The following is a 14626-nucleotide window of genomic DNA, read 5'->3' on the forward strand; positions in this document are numbered from 1 at the left end:
TTTGCGCGCTCTCCCCCGTGGTGGCTTAGATTTTTCTCTGGGTTCTCCGGTTTTTCCCTCCATATTCAGAAACATGCATTTAGAATATTTGGCTGCTATAAATCTGGACATCTGTAAAAGGAGCTTTATAGCTCATCGGATTCCTCCAGTATAAATAAAGATTCTGATAAATGTCCACGTGATAAGCCACTTACTTCAATGGCCTATCATTTGTGACCAGGTGGCTTTTGAAAAATATGTATACAGCTCAGTGGGCCTTACCTGATAAAATAAAAATAGTTTAGTTTTAGTTTAGTTTTGCTACACACTGTGCCAATTGCCCACACTTTCCAACCCTTCCATTCGTAGTTAACATACTCATACGCTAATGCGGCGTTGGGAACACGTTGTAAAAGCGTTCAGCGCTGTAAAATTTGATCGGGGCAGAGCAGGTCAGCGAGCACTTTACGGACTCTCAAGAGGCGCCCAGTTAGTCCCAGAAGAAACTTCGTTTCACTCAGAAATACTGCGGAATGTATCTTACAATGCGATGCAGCCCATTTGACCTTCATGACCCTAACTTGGCCGTTTTAACGTCTTCCACACTTGAGTGCAATGCTACATAAGTCAATGCAGCAACTCCACTTGGCAGATTCTCTCTCATAACTCAGAACCCTTCCTCTCACGTTGAACTAATTGTTTTGGTGATGTTGCTGGAGATGCTGCTGCTGCTGCACTAGCAAAATCAACAAGATAACTCAACAACGCAGTCGTCAATAGCACCGTGTGGCCTTAACAGAAAACATATATAACGGGAGACACGTTGGTCAATGGGCATTCTTCATTTATGTGCCATGGAGAAGGGTCATAGCCAAAACGTCGTCTGTTTTATATTTTTCCTGTTAAGGCCACAGTGTTACGGACGAATGTATTGAATTGTTTTGTTAATCCCACTGTACACAATATCACTTCTGAATTGCACTCAGAAGATATTTAAGTCTTCGTCCAGTTTTCCTTTTCAGTTGTGCAGCATGATTGTGTTTTTTTTATTGGCATGTAATGGCTACATGAAGAAAATACATTAATGGAAAAATCTCTTGAGGCCAGACTCAAGTAAGGCAGAATTCACATTAAGCGAGAAAAACCACAAGATATAAATATAAATAAACCCAAAACTCACTGACTGGAACCCCGTATTGTAAGCGGAGGTTCGGGCCGTTAACAGTAAGATCGACAGTTCACCAGCATTGATTCAAGGAAGACTGACTGCTGATGAGACACTGTGTGTCAAAACCGGTCGAGAGTTTGCTTGTCTTGAAACAAGGCTGCTGAAATCACGCATGTCTCAGAAGGCCGAGCGGCCGAAGGGTTGTGTGAGAAATTATTTAAAAAAATTACGCGGAGAGACGGATATGTGAAGGGCACGTACTCTCGCGTATTCATTTTTACCGGAGCACGTTTCGTGCGCGTGGCAATGTTTTATTCCCATAACGTGTGTGGAGATTAAGATGTACTCGTCAACGCAAGGAAACGTAAAGCTCATATTCCCTAGCATTGTTTTTCATACGATGGACGCGTGCTTGGAAACTATCAATTATAAAGACGCACGCTTATCTGGTGTTTTGGAATTTGGCGAATCTCTGATCTTGCACACCTGGGGTTACCGCATGCCAAGTGTCCTTTGTTGTTTTCACCGTTTTACAATCCAAGTAAATCCAAACCCAGTGAACCTCACACTTCCACGGCTGCTTCACGTTGATGGTGAGTGGCTCAGATACATTGCACCATAGTGATGCTTTCGGTGATAATAAATTGTAACACAACGCACAGTGCAATGTTGTACAATACAACGCACAGTGCAATGTTATACAATACAACGCACAGTGCAATGTAACATGATAGAATGCACAGTATATGTACAATGCAAGGTGTTGGAATGGTAATACAATACGGTGCAATGTGATACAAGAGAATGCAAAAGCCGTGTAAAATGTAAGGCAGTGTTACACAACACGACCAGTGCAATGTAATACAGTACAACACATGATTTACAATAGATTTTTGGGTCAGATCGTGTTGTGTTGTACACCCTCCTCCACTTGACAATGAATTAAGTTGTTGCTGGAGAGAAATCCGCCCACATTGAACAGTTGGGTCCAAGACGTTTCGCTGGTGGTTACAGGCAACATCATCAGGCAGCTGTTCCGAATTGTGATAACGTCCGCCAGTCGTGGGCTTTAAGAAGGTGGTTGTGCGATGTCATCAACGTGCAGCCACGAGGGAGTCAGGGAGTTGATAACTCGCGGTTAATGCACTCTAACAAATGACAATGCGATGGTCGATTACAATAAATCCTGTTACATAGCTTGGCATAAATACTGGCGTTTGGATGTCTAAAAACACCAAACAGACACCAATTAGGAGGCATCGTGTCTGCGTAAACACGCTTGCTCGTGGGAAAAAAAACCCCGCCAACAAATATGCTTAGATAATGTACGCAGTCCTGGAAACGGATTACAAACCTGTCAACCCGTTATCAGTGCCTACATTATTACAGACCAATTCAGACCTTAGTGGTCACCCCGTGCCCTTCAAAATTTAAACGTTAATCCTACAAAGTCCCATCACAAGGGAGAAACACAAACAAATAGACACATTTTTTCGTTCCGTATTGAAACGGCTGTACACCGTATGGACCTGAAACTCAATTTCCCTGCACAAGAATACGGGCTAAACCGTGTGGGTTGGCAGCGATGGGGTTGGCCTGCACCAGAGGCAGCCTCTGGTGCAGGCCTCGTCTGACCAGCGCCGGACCAAGGGTCGCTAAAAGGCGAGCAGCACCAGGACGATGCAAACGGCGAAGCGGGCACACGTGCGAAACCGCGTTCAGACGCGCGAGGAGCGCGACGGCGTGCGTGTTCAACGCGGGGCTCACAGCGCGTGCGGGGGCGAGTGGCCGGCGCTGCTGCCGCTGCCGTTGCTGCTGGCGTGCTCCAGGAGTCCGTTGAGCTCCTCGTGGCTCGCCATGAGCGCCGCCGCCGTCACCGGGTTCCCCAGCCCGCCCAGCAGGGGCAGGTTCGTCTCCGCCAGCGCCGCCTGCGCACAGCGCGGACAACGACGACGGCGCACCGCCACGGGCGCCACCGACCCCCAAATACGATGGAGTCTTGTACACTCGCGAGGGGAGGGGGGGGGCGAGCTGTGACGCGACGCTCGATGACACCGACGCCGTCAATTTTCCGTGGCTGGGAATCAAACTTAGGTGTTTTTAGGTGCGGTGGTTGCAGCGCGCCAGCGGACTGCCACTGCCCCCCCCCCCTTTCTTTTAAGCGTAACCCTCTAATCTTGCCTCGGCTGTTTAGTTAAGGCGCATGCCTCACTCTCAGATCACTTTCATTTAGGAGCTCACAATGTAACTGCTTTTCATGCACAAAGACAAAGATCACCCGGAAAGCCTTTAACAGGCTGTTAGGGCAAGTGCAGTTAGCGAGTAGCGCATGGCAACTGAAGAGGGGTGGTGTGGCCAGAAGCATGCCAATGTGTGCTGAATATATTTTTGTTATTTCACCAGGTAAGGCCCACTGAGCTATGTAGCTCTTTCAGAAGCGACCTGGCCACAAATGAGAGCTCAACAAAGTGGAATATCACATGTAAATGTAGAGCGGCCAAACACTCTAGAGGCATGGACCTGGATAAATCCACACTTCCACGGGGAGAGAGACACGCAAAGTCCAAACATACAGCAGCAGGCATCAGGGTTGGTATAGAACCCACCGCGTCCTGCATACGAGGCGAGGTAGTTAACATCTCGCCACCGTGGCACCTGAGAAAGCCAATCAAATCAAGGAATCACGTCATGGGCAGATGGGCCGAATGATTCGGTTACAGTATCAGCAAAACAAGAGGAGTGTTGAAAAACAAAGAGACATTTTGACATTGTTTAAAAATACGTTTTGCTCGGGAGACAAAAGCCTGCCATAAGGTGCCAAAGGTAAAGGTGCAGCTCTGTACCTAATTGATCATGCCACCACTGGCAGACAGGCCTCCAATACAGGGTGATTTGGCCTACTCTTCCATGTTGGTAGAATGTCTGACAAAAGGTAAGAGTACCCACACATAAAGATTTTGATTCTGATTACTGCTGCGAGGACAGAGGCGTTGATGGGTATTTATTAATCCTTTACCGGCTGCGGCAGGGGGTCAAACCGGGGACCTCTGGATTGCAAGGCCAGTGTGCTACCCATTCCACCATCCCTATCCTCTGCGATACGAATGTGGAATTTCTACCGCGTGCCTGGGCTGCCAATGGAAATGCGTACTGCCCCGAGCCCAATGAAGCACAAGACACTTGTACACGATAATTATCGTTGCCAGGACTGAGATACTGGCATGATGCATGCCACAATCAGCAGCAATCCCGTTACTTTGGGTATTGGACGCGGTACCTGCAGGTATCACCGTGCCCTACTTCGCAGCCCTCCCAACGCACTTGTTTGTTTGAGTCGCTGCTAATTGGGACGACTTGGTTGGTTCAAGAGGGCAACCAGGACCATCAAGGATTTGGGAAAGCCACGCCGCTCAGTTTCACGCGATCATCGTGCTTCCACGGGCGGGGAAGGCTTCGGGCCACGCTCCGAACCCAAGGGGCCCAAGCAGTCTTCCACGACGCCTCCTTGCATTAGGGCAGGCGAAACGACAGACTGTCCCTTCTAGCCAAAGCGTGAATTATTAAGGGGCACGCGTTTGCTCTCCGCGAGTTTACCCGTGGCACCGGGGAGGTACGCTGCACGCCGCTTATTCAGACGGATGGATTTATTTTGTACCTTTTGTTTTATTGTCGTAAATGTATTCTTTATTTTGAGTTTAACCGCTACTGTCGCTGTCGTGAGACGAACGACGGAGGCCCTTCTGGAATTCCCGCGGCTGTCAGAGCCCCGCGTCATGGCCAGGGAATGGGCCCGGGAGAGCAGGGTCGATTTAGTTGACGAAATTAGTGAAGATCATTATTCGTCAACAATGACCGTGGGTGGGTGGACGGATATCGTCAAGCGGCTAAATTAACGCTGCCTGCACGATGACAGCACCTTAACACGCCTCTCCCGCCAAATGCTAGATGGTGCTCATTCATACCCTGTCAGTAATTTCTAATATTATAAATTATTAGAGCGCGATGTCAAATGTTGTCGATGAATATCGATTCTTACGTTAACGATAAACACACCAATGTGCATGCGTGCAAGACTACATGCTTTGTTATTCGTGTTTAAGCTCAAAAGACCACTCCAGAGGCTGCTAAATGCAGCAAAAAATATATTTTAAAAATATTCTTGCATTTAATTCTGTGCCTAAATCATAATTTTTTGCATCATGGGTGCAGTTAATCTCTGCAGCCTTAGCAGCAATTAAAAACTGACCTCAGACCATTCCATTAGGAGCCAATGGCCACCAACATGCATACCTGTCCATCGTTCTCTAGCCAGTGCTTTAATTGGCACTCTGAACGGGGTGATCACTTTAGGCTAAGTCAACCCAAGGGAGATGTTTCGTCCGTGTTCTAATACCAGTTGCGACTGGTGCCAACTCTGAGGGTCAACAGAAAACAATAACCCGGGACATATCCTGGGAAGACTAATATGTCACGATGTCAGAAGATGGGAGGCATGCATATAAATACATTGTCTTGAGTGGCGCATCGTGAAACAACTAAAACTGGAATGTTGCGGGAAGACTTACAGATTTCCCAGGACAGATGCCTCAACAACAGAACGATTACGGCAACACCAGAACACCTTTCATCCAGCACACCGGTGGCAAGGGTTGGTGGGTCACACACATTCTTGAAACTCCATACCCGTGGGTGTCGAGGTTGCCAACTCCTGGATTGCCAGGCTACGATAGCAGTACAGCAAGTGGGTAAATCTACATCTGTACAGGGATGGGGTGTTGACCCGCTCACACGCGTGGGTTCTCTCTGGGTTCTCCGCTTTACCCGCATGTGTATACACTCACTCAGGAGTGGAGTTGGTCAAACATCCCAACATAGGAGGACCACAGAACGTTGGACATGTGGTTGCACGGGTTCTGGATGCCTTTCCCCCGCTCGCCTTGGCTTTCCCGTCCCTCTGTGCAAAAATTACGTAATTTGCATGAACGACGCTATACAAAACTAACTATTGTAATTCAATAAAATATGATTATTGTTATGATCACTGTGTACTGAACCGGGTTCTCCAGGACCGTTACCGCCACTACACCGCTATCGTCTGAGTAATCTTCAACCGTGGTGAAACGTGAAAATAAAGCGATACCATTATCTCGTGCGGCGTGCTAAACAACAGGGGTGGAATTTTTGATAGCGCGTGTTTTTTAGACATTCTGGTGGTCCGGTGTGAATAGTTTCCTCACCAGCACCGTAATCCGCTGTGACGCAACAGCAGCCGCTGCCGATAATCGCAATTATGGAAACATTTTCCACTCCGCGCAGCCTATGAATATTCACATCACGCTGAGCACTTGTCATGCCCCTGCAATTATGTATTTACGCAACGCTGATTAAACGATCGTCGCTCGAGATCATGCCTGAAAAGAAACACCCATTGCGAAGTCGACAGTGACGTTGGCATGACTTTGAGTTTAAAATTTCAATTTTTTTACTTATTTCTCATGAGAATAAACATCCGTCACGATGTGAATCGAGCCAAAGGGACATTCAGGAAAGCGTTTGGGGCTTACTCTGGTTGAAGCAAGCCCTGAACCGGCTGATGAGACACTGGATGTGGCACGAAGAGTGTTGTGTGTATTAAACCAATGCTGCTGAAAAACATCATTCCCAGAAGGCCGTCCGGCCAATGGGATGTGCAATTTATTTTATATTTTTTATGTGAAGAGACTAATTTGGAAAGGAGGTGTATTGTCTATGAAGCGGTGGTGGCTATGCATGCGGCCTGCAGTCCAACACTGTGGAGGCAGCCAAGGTTGGTGGATCACCGCACATGTTTTGAAACTCCCTTCCCGTGGCCGTTGTGGTGGTGGTGGTATATTCTAAGTTTTGCCAGGTGAATGCAGGACAGCAACAAATGTCGATTCCACCTGTCCCATCTGTGTGGAATACAGTATTGCCCCCTCTCGAATGGGATTCGAACTCGTGACCTCGTGACCGTGAGTCAAGTGCTTCCCGACACACAGCTGCACTCAGCCAGATCGACGCGACTGCAGGGTGTGACATCCATCGGAAAAATGTAAGTGTTGTTGTTGTTGTTCGGGAAAAATGTAAGTGTTGTTGTTGTTTGGGAAAAATGTAAGGAAGCAGAAAGAGAGGAGAATGGCTTGGTGACGACATCGCGAGATTGGTGGCAGCAAGGTGTGCACCAAGTGAGGATGTTGGTACGAGAGACAGAGGTAAGTGGAAACAAATTACAAAATGTGCAGTGAACACCGATACAAACTATTAAAAACTATTTTATATTTGACCAGGCCCACCCAGCCATATAGTTCTTTTTCAGAAGCGACCTGGCCACAAATTATAGCTCAACTAAGTGGCTTATCACGTGGAAATGTATTGCAGTCAAATACTCTGAACGCGTGATGTTGATTCTAAATGTGGAGGGGAAAATCGTTGGACCCGGAAACGGTGAGAAAGACACGCAAACTCCAAATATACAGGTGTCAGGGCTGGGATCGACTCCATGTATACCAGGCAAGGTGCCACCGTGGCTGCCGCGGTGGCGAGATTTACGAGCTATCTGTTCATGGACTGCGATGATAATGCTGATGCCCTTGAAAGGTCAGCGTGACCTCAACAGCGATCGAGCCGGACATCGATCCGAGGGCCCGGGAGGACCGTGACCAATTGGCGCCGATCGGCCCAGGAGCGAGTCCGGGAGAAGTCCACGCGGCGGGTCCCGCGGCCAACAGAGCGCGACCTTTGAAGTGAAATGCCCCAGGTGGCTGAGCAAACACAAAGATACATCTTAACGCCACTGGCACATTTACCGACATGTTTACTTAGTTTGTTAGTGATTGTGTGTCTTTCTTGTATGGATATTGATTTATTTTCAACAAACAAGCGGCAACCCGTGTCCAGAACAGCCGAACGGATCTAATAAGAACACAAACCGAGTTGTGACCTCAGGCAGGAAAGAGAAGCAGAGGAGAGGGAAGTAGGAGACGAGAGAGAGAGAGAAGGGGAAAGAAAGAAGAGTGACTGGAGGGCACACAGCGGGGTGAGATGACCACGCCAGCGAGGCTCAACACACAAGAGGACTCTGCACCTTGCAGGCGATGGTCACACAGCCCCGGTGACTGCCTACGGCAGTTGTACCGCAGGGCGTGAGGACGTGTTCGGTCGGAGCGACCACAGTCCCGCCGCCCAGAGAGCATCGTCGAGTGAACATTTCCTGAATCCGTTTCAAGAGGCATCTCACGCACACCCAGGTGGCTCTGCCTGCCTGCATGGCCAGCCAGCCAGAGTGTTTTTAATACTCAGATGGAAGTTAAGTGAAAAAAACAAACGTGTTGTTTTTGCTTGTGCGCACGTGCGTGTGTGTGGAATCATTGGGGACTGGGCTGAGATCATCCACTCGCTGCACTGGAAGAGCTGGCTTAGTCATGCGTGGCTAGGACATGGATGTTACCCCAGGATCGCGTCTGTTGTCTCGGAGCTCCAAACAATTGGCGGTAACGTGGCCAAGCGGTAGCGCACTCTTCTGCTCGTTGCAGATGTTCGCGGTTCAAACCCCGCGGCCACCCTGGTAGCCAAACACAGGAGACGTTAAAGATGCCAACGTCGCCTCCTACCGTGGAACTGCTGCGGGCTACATCAGTGAAACGGAGCGCATTCGTGATAGCCACTTGCTATGCAAATGGCGCGAATACCAAATGTCTTAATCATTCGATGTGAAGAGCATCATCATTATTATAATCCTGAGCTCGCCAGACAGACGACCCCTCTGTACTGGAGTGTTCATTAGCGAAGGCTGGGAGCCCCAAAGCCACCCCAGAGCAATGCATTGATTGTAACCTTCATGGGATGTGTTTCCAGGTGGCCGTGGGCTGAGTACACATGACCTCTGTGCCACGGCTGATACAGCGGCTGCGCTGCGCACGGACAGCAGTCAACATCAAGGCCTGCGTCTCGCTGCTCAAGAGAGGTGTGAGCTCGTGGTGACCGCCATGCGCAGCCTCGGCGGTTGCCCGAAGGCCAAAAATGACAACGGCCCGAAACAAACAGCAGCACTGTCGAAGGCCGTGGTAGACAGAGAGAACGAAGGTCGTGGTAGACAGAGAGAACGAAGGTCGTGGTAGACAGAGAGAACGAAGGTCGTGGTAGACAAGAGAGAACGAAGGTCGTGGTAGACAAGAGAGAACGAAGGTCGTGGTAGACAAGAGAGAACGAAGGTCGTGGTAGACAAGAGAGAACGAAGGTCGTGGTAGACAGAGAGAAATAAGGTCGTGGTAGACAGAGAGAAATAAGGTCGTGGTAGACAGAGAGAAATAAGGTCGTGGTAGACAGAGAGAAATAAGGTCGTGGTAGACAGAGAGAAATAAGGTCGTGGTAGACAGAGAGAAATAAGGTCGTGGTAGACAGAGAGAAATAAGGTCGTGGTAGACAGAGAGAAATAAGGTCGTGGTAGACAGAGAGAAATAAGGTCGTGGTAGACAGAGAGAAATAAGGTCGTGGTAGACAGAGAGAAATAAGGTCGTGGTAGACAGAGAGAACGAAGGTCGTGGTAGACAGAGAGAAATAAGGTCGTGGTAGACAGAGAGAACGAAGGTCGTGGTAGACAAGAGAGAACGAAGGTCGTGGTAGACAGAGTGAACGAAGGCCGTGGTAGACAATGGGAATTGAACTGGGGGGGGGGGGGGGGGATCTGGGTCCACAGCACCGTGAGCCAACCGCTGTCCCGCCACTCTCGCCGCAATCGACGGCGATGTCTTCTATACATCTAGGGAAGCCACAATGAGATGCAAAGCCTCCTTTGTATGGAAGCAACTTCGTATGTTTGGCCAATTTCTTCTCACGAAGGATCGTCGTGTGTGAGAGGAAACTAAAGAAATGCATTGCAAATGAGGACCTAACACTGTTCGATCACCTACTCGTATTGCTATAATTCCTCTGACCAAGATTGTCATCTGTAAAAAGAGACACGTTTTCTCCGTGCTCTGAAGTAGAGCCATCGTCCGAAACGTCTTGCCTACGTATTTATATTTTTTTCCGATAAAGCAGCGGCCACAGTCCTTGGACGTTGTGTTCAGCTCAGGGAGAGGCCTTCATCCAGCAGTGGATTGATCATAGCCGATGATGACGGCAGCGTTCATGATGAACGGTGCGAGTGTGCGTATTCACGTGCGCTTATCTGTCGCTGCCAAGGCAGTCGACGTGTGGCTGTGTTCACACGCAAACTCGCCCACTCACTCAGGGCACCGAGCGGAGCGGACTAGAATTGGTCGCGTCGCGCGTAGGGGCGCCAAGCGGAGTGAAGCAGCGACGCTCCAAGCAGCGGTGAAACCATCGCCTGCGTGGACAAGACCACGGCTTGGCAGCGGATTGAGAATGGTTATCCTCATCACAGTCATCATTAGCCACGTTCAATCCACTGCTGGATGAAGGCCTCCCCAAGGTACAATGATCCCGCAGTGTAATCATCCGACGAGCACCCTGCACGTCAACTGATTTGATCGCTCCGTCTCCGCAGTGGATGTCCCTCGGACTGACGATGGCTTAATGTTCCGTAAATACCGGATCCTCTCGTCTAAATATAATTAAGGAATCCATTTAATCCCGCGGGGATGTGACTAATATCGCGTGATTGCAATTATTTAATGAATTATAATTCTATTTGAGCGTAATCTTAGCTGTGCATTTGGTGTTTGTTCATTGGGAAAAAAAATATTTAATTCATTTATATGGGCGCATTGTAAGAGGAATATTTAATTAATAGCGAATTTGCATAACACATTAAGGAAGACGAATATTTCATGCACTCCTGCTGCCCGGCTCATTGTTGTGAGTGCCAAAGCAAGCGAATCACTCTCACCCGGCACACAATGGAGTTTCCAACTATTCACTAGAACACATTATCATCAATAATAACAATGCATTTAATCCCGGGCACAGCCTTCACGGAACACGCCAATTGTCCCCAAATTAACTGCAATGATAACGGTTGTGATGAACAACGGCTTAATGGAGCTTTTTCACCCTCGGTAAACACACACAAGCGATAGAGGCGCAGACCCCGCAATGCCTCGCTCGCGCCGCTGCTGGCGGAAGGGCCTCCACTAGAGGGAGCTCCAGGCGTTTGGCCTACTCTTCTACGCTGGCCAGACGTCTTGAGAGAGGTGGGAGTGCCCACGCTTTACCCCGCCACACGCGCGACCTGCCGATCGACCGACTGATTGCGGTCGGCCCCATTTAGACTGCCAGGAGGCCACAGAAGCCGTCGTTTCGACCACCGCGAGTCGAGGCAGTACAGGAAGTAGGCTGCCGAGCTCTGCGCACGGTGGATGCGGGGCGCTTTCCCACTCGCAAGCGGCCGGCAGTGTTCTCGCAGTGGTGTCGTCGTTTTATCTTGGGCTGGTGGCTCAAAAAACACTTGGCCAGGTGTCGCACAATGCACAAGCAGGACCCTCCTGAGAAGACACGGAGGGGCTTGAGACTCTGCGCGGATGCCCACGATTAAAACAAAGGGGTGTTGTTTAGCTCCGCGTCGCGGGGCCGAGACGGTACACACCGTGATAGGGCGTGCGCTGACCACGCCGCTTGCAAACTTTGGCTACAATTTAATCAGAGTGCTCCGCGCGTATTAAATTTTCAGGACCGCGCCTTCATTTGCGTGAAAATTTCATGGTGGCCGACCACTCTTCAATCAGGAGCATCATCATAAACAGGAGCTGTCATGGCACATTATGGCCAAAAGCGTTGGGGTCACTGAAGAATGCCTAATGCCCCGCATGCAATGCTCCGTGCGCTGCACACATTCGTGTTACTGCATGTGTGTGTGTGCGGTTAGCACGCTGCGCTACGAATCCAGCGAACCCCAGTTCGATTCCTGCTCACGGCCAACACCAGTGAGCATTGTCTGAACTGCTCGTGGACCTCCGCTAGGCCAACTCAGCCTCAAATGAGTACCTGGTGCTGTGTGCAAGCATCGCTACTGGGGAGACAAAGGCAGTCAGGCGTGGTGCTGGCTACCCACCCCCTCGTGTGCTGTTCCGGCCTTCATAGGTGCTACTCACTAACAGCACTTGCCTCAACAGTCTGTTAAGGCTATACGGGGGATCTTTGTCTTTGTATGTTGGTGAATCTAATCCTCGGTGGCCACTTTGACACCGCTAGTCGTGGTCCTCGCATGCGGAGGACTGCTCGTGCGGTTATTTCAGCTGACAATGACGGTACAATTTATTTGTCAGTGTGCCTGAGATGCTGCTACAACCACCGATTAAAACCAAAAAAACATGGGTAACGGGGGCGAGACTTTTAATTGAAAATAAAATAGAGATAACGGATGCTCTTAAGGAGTGTTCCAAAGCCGTTTTTCACATTCTGTCATTACGTCTTTGTATCTGTCTGTTTGTTTGGACAAAGAGATCTCGGTTATTAAAGAAAGTAGGACGGTGATCTTTGTGTCAACGTGCAGCTGGTGACGTGGGGATGTGTTTGGCTACATACACTATGTACACACATTACAGAGTGAGGCATCAGTTGAAACACATTGACCTCGCAATCAGGCGGTTTGCGAGTTCAAATCCTTGTTGGGGTTCGACTCTTATCTTGTTTCATGTTTAAAGAGTGCCTTAAGGCAAGGCGCTTCACAGGTTTAGAAAGCGGTAACAAAAATAGAGTGATTTAGATGGCAGGGCCCCATCAGTATACAACCACCGATTTGTGAAAAGCTAAACAAAATTTTCCACGAAGAAACTCATCAACTCCATATAAATGTGGAATTCACAAAATTGTCTGAGCTAAACTAGTTTATACAACATATATATTTTAAAAATAATAATACCCCAGGTCTCCCTTTCAAAAGATACGCGATGTTTGTTGGCTCTTGCCTGTTCTAAATAAAGCCACGGCTCCTGCCACACGTTTGTAAACATTGTGAGATATGACAGTCCTTGGACGTTGTGTTGACTCTGCAACAACCGAGGGTTCAAAGAGTCTCAGAATATTTGGAATGATATAGTGCAAGATAAATAAATGTTATTAAGGAAGAAAACGATGGCATCAGCAGCATTGGCCGTGATGACCTCTGGACCTTGACTTAGCAATGTCCCACCCTTGGTTCGAAATATCTATAGGGGGAGTGGCGGCACAGGAGTTAGCGCACTGTGCAATGAATCCTGCGAGGTGAATTTGATTTCCTAGCCACCGTTGAGCTAACATCGCGGTGAATGTCATCTGAACCAGCTCTGGCCCACCCCCCATTCTCAAAATCTGTACTGACCATTGTGGTGAAGTATGGTCAAACAACCCCCATGACTGACAATGGTGTGGGGGAGGCCTTTATCCAGCAGTGGAATTGACAACGGGCTGCAAATAATAATGGCACAAATAGTTAACCGATTGTTTGTATGAACGCGACTTAATTCACACGTGACATTCTACTCCATTAAACACAACGAAAATACGTTTCTTCAAACGTATTAATTGGGAATGATAAAAAGCGTTCGTTTGATTTGTGCAGTGGAATATACAACGTAGATAATCCGTAAGGAGCAATGTGATTCCAATAGTGTGCAGGGTTTCTCGTTAATAATTAAGCACCGATAGTGTCACAAGGACCACCAGGCACCACATCACCTTTATAATTATCCCTCCGCTATATTTAGATGAAAAGGGAATGGGTAATAATAGAACCCTTGGCTTTGGAACATTTAGAACAATTTTTTGGTCTGTCTTTTGGCGTATCGCTAATGTAACCGAGCCGTGATTGCGTTCATAAATAATGCCCATTTTCGTTTAAGGGGTATGACATTTTACGGACGATAATGTCCTTAATGAAATGGAACGCCGTACACATCAACGCACAAAGTGACACAAACATACACACACACCAACATACGCGCATCATACATTCACTCACACATCCTTGATCAATGTTGAAACGCAGTGCTGTTAGCGAGGACATATCATGTCCAGCACGGCCCATGCAGGGATGTTATAGCCACCGCTATGCCTGGCGACCTGTGTCTGCGTAACACTGATGTTAATCTGCCACGTGCTAATGCAGAGTTAACGTAGCAGAGGCCAGGACTGGGTTAAGTGTGACTTGACCGCCTGATGCTGTGCAAGGCCAGGGATTGAACCTGGCTCATGGGATCATATCGCAGTGTGTGAACCACTGCACCACCAATCCCCACACAAAAAAAGGCAGCTGTGGCAAGTGGCAATTGCTGCTAGCGAGTAGCGCCTACGAAGGCTGGCACGGCCCACAACGGGTGAGGGGGCCAGCACCACACACTCGCCCCGTTGGTTTCCCCGGTGCTGACGTTAACGCACCGCCACACCAGGTACTCACTTAACACTCAGTCGGCCTATAGGAGAGGCCCAGGACCTGTTCAGATATTGGTCACTGATGTTGAGAGTGAGCGGGAATCGAACTCGGGGCGCCGGGTTCGAAGCGCGGTGTCTGCTAACCGCTACGTC

General features: G+C 48.8%; 1 protein-coding gene across 12 annotated transcripts in view; it reads right to left on the reverse strand.

Annotated features, from left to right (window-relative positions):
- The window catches only part of LOC133342575 (forkhead box protein P1-like), a 397236-nt gene that overhangs the window by 15759 nt on the left and 366851 nt on the right, over window positions 1–14626 (reverse strand). For all 12 annotated transcript variants that reach the window (XM_061551765.1, XM_061551773.1, XM_061551771.1 and 9 more), the window contains one exon: window positions 2915–3075. In XM_061551765.1, coding sequence (XP_061407749.1) covers window positions 2915–3075 — 161 coding nt within the window. The remainder of the gene's footprint in view (window positions 1–2914; window positions 3076–14626) is intronic.

This window comes from Lethenteron reissneri, chromosome 15 (genome assembly GCF_015708825.2).
Source record: "Lethenteron reissneri isolate LAM-NWPU_2019-01 chromosome 15, ASM1570882v1, whole genome shotgun sequence".
NCBI classification, from domain to species: Eukaryota; Metazoa; Chordata; class Hyperoartia; order Petromyzontiformes; family Petromyzontidae; genus Lethenteron; species Lethenteron reissneri.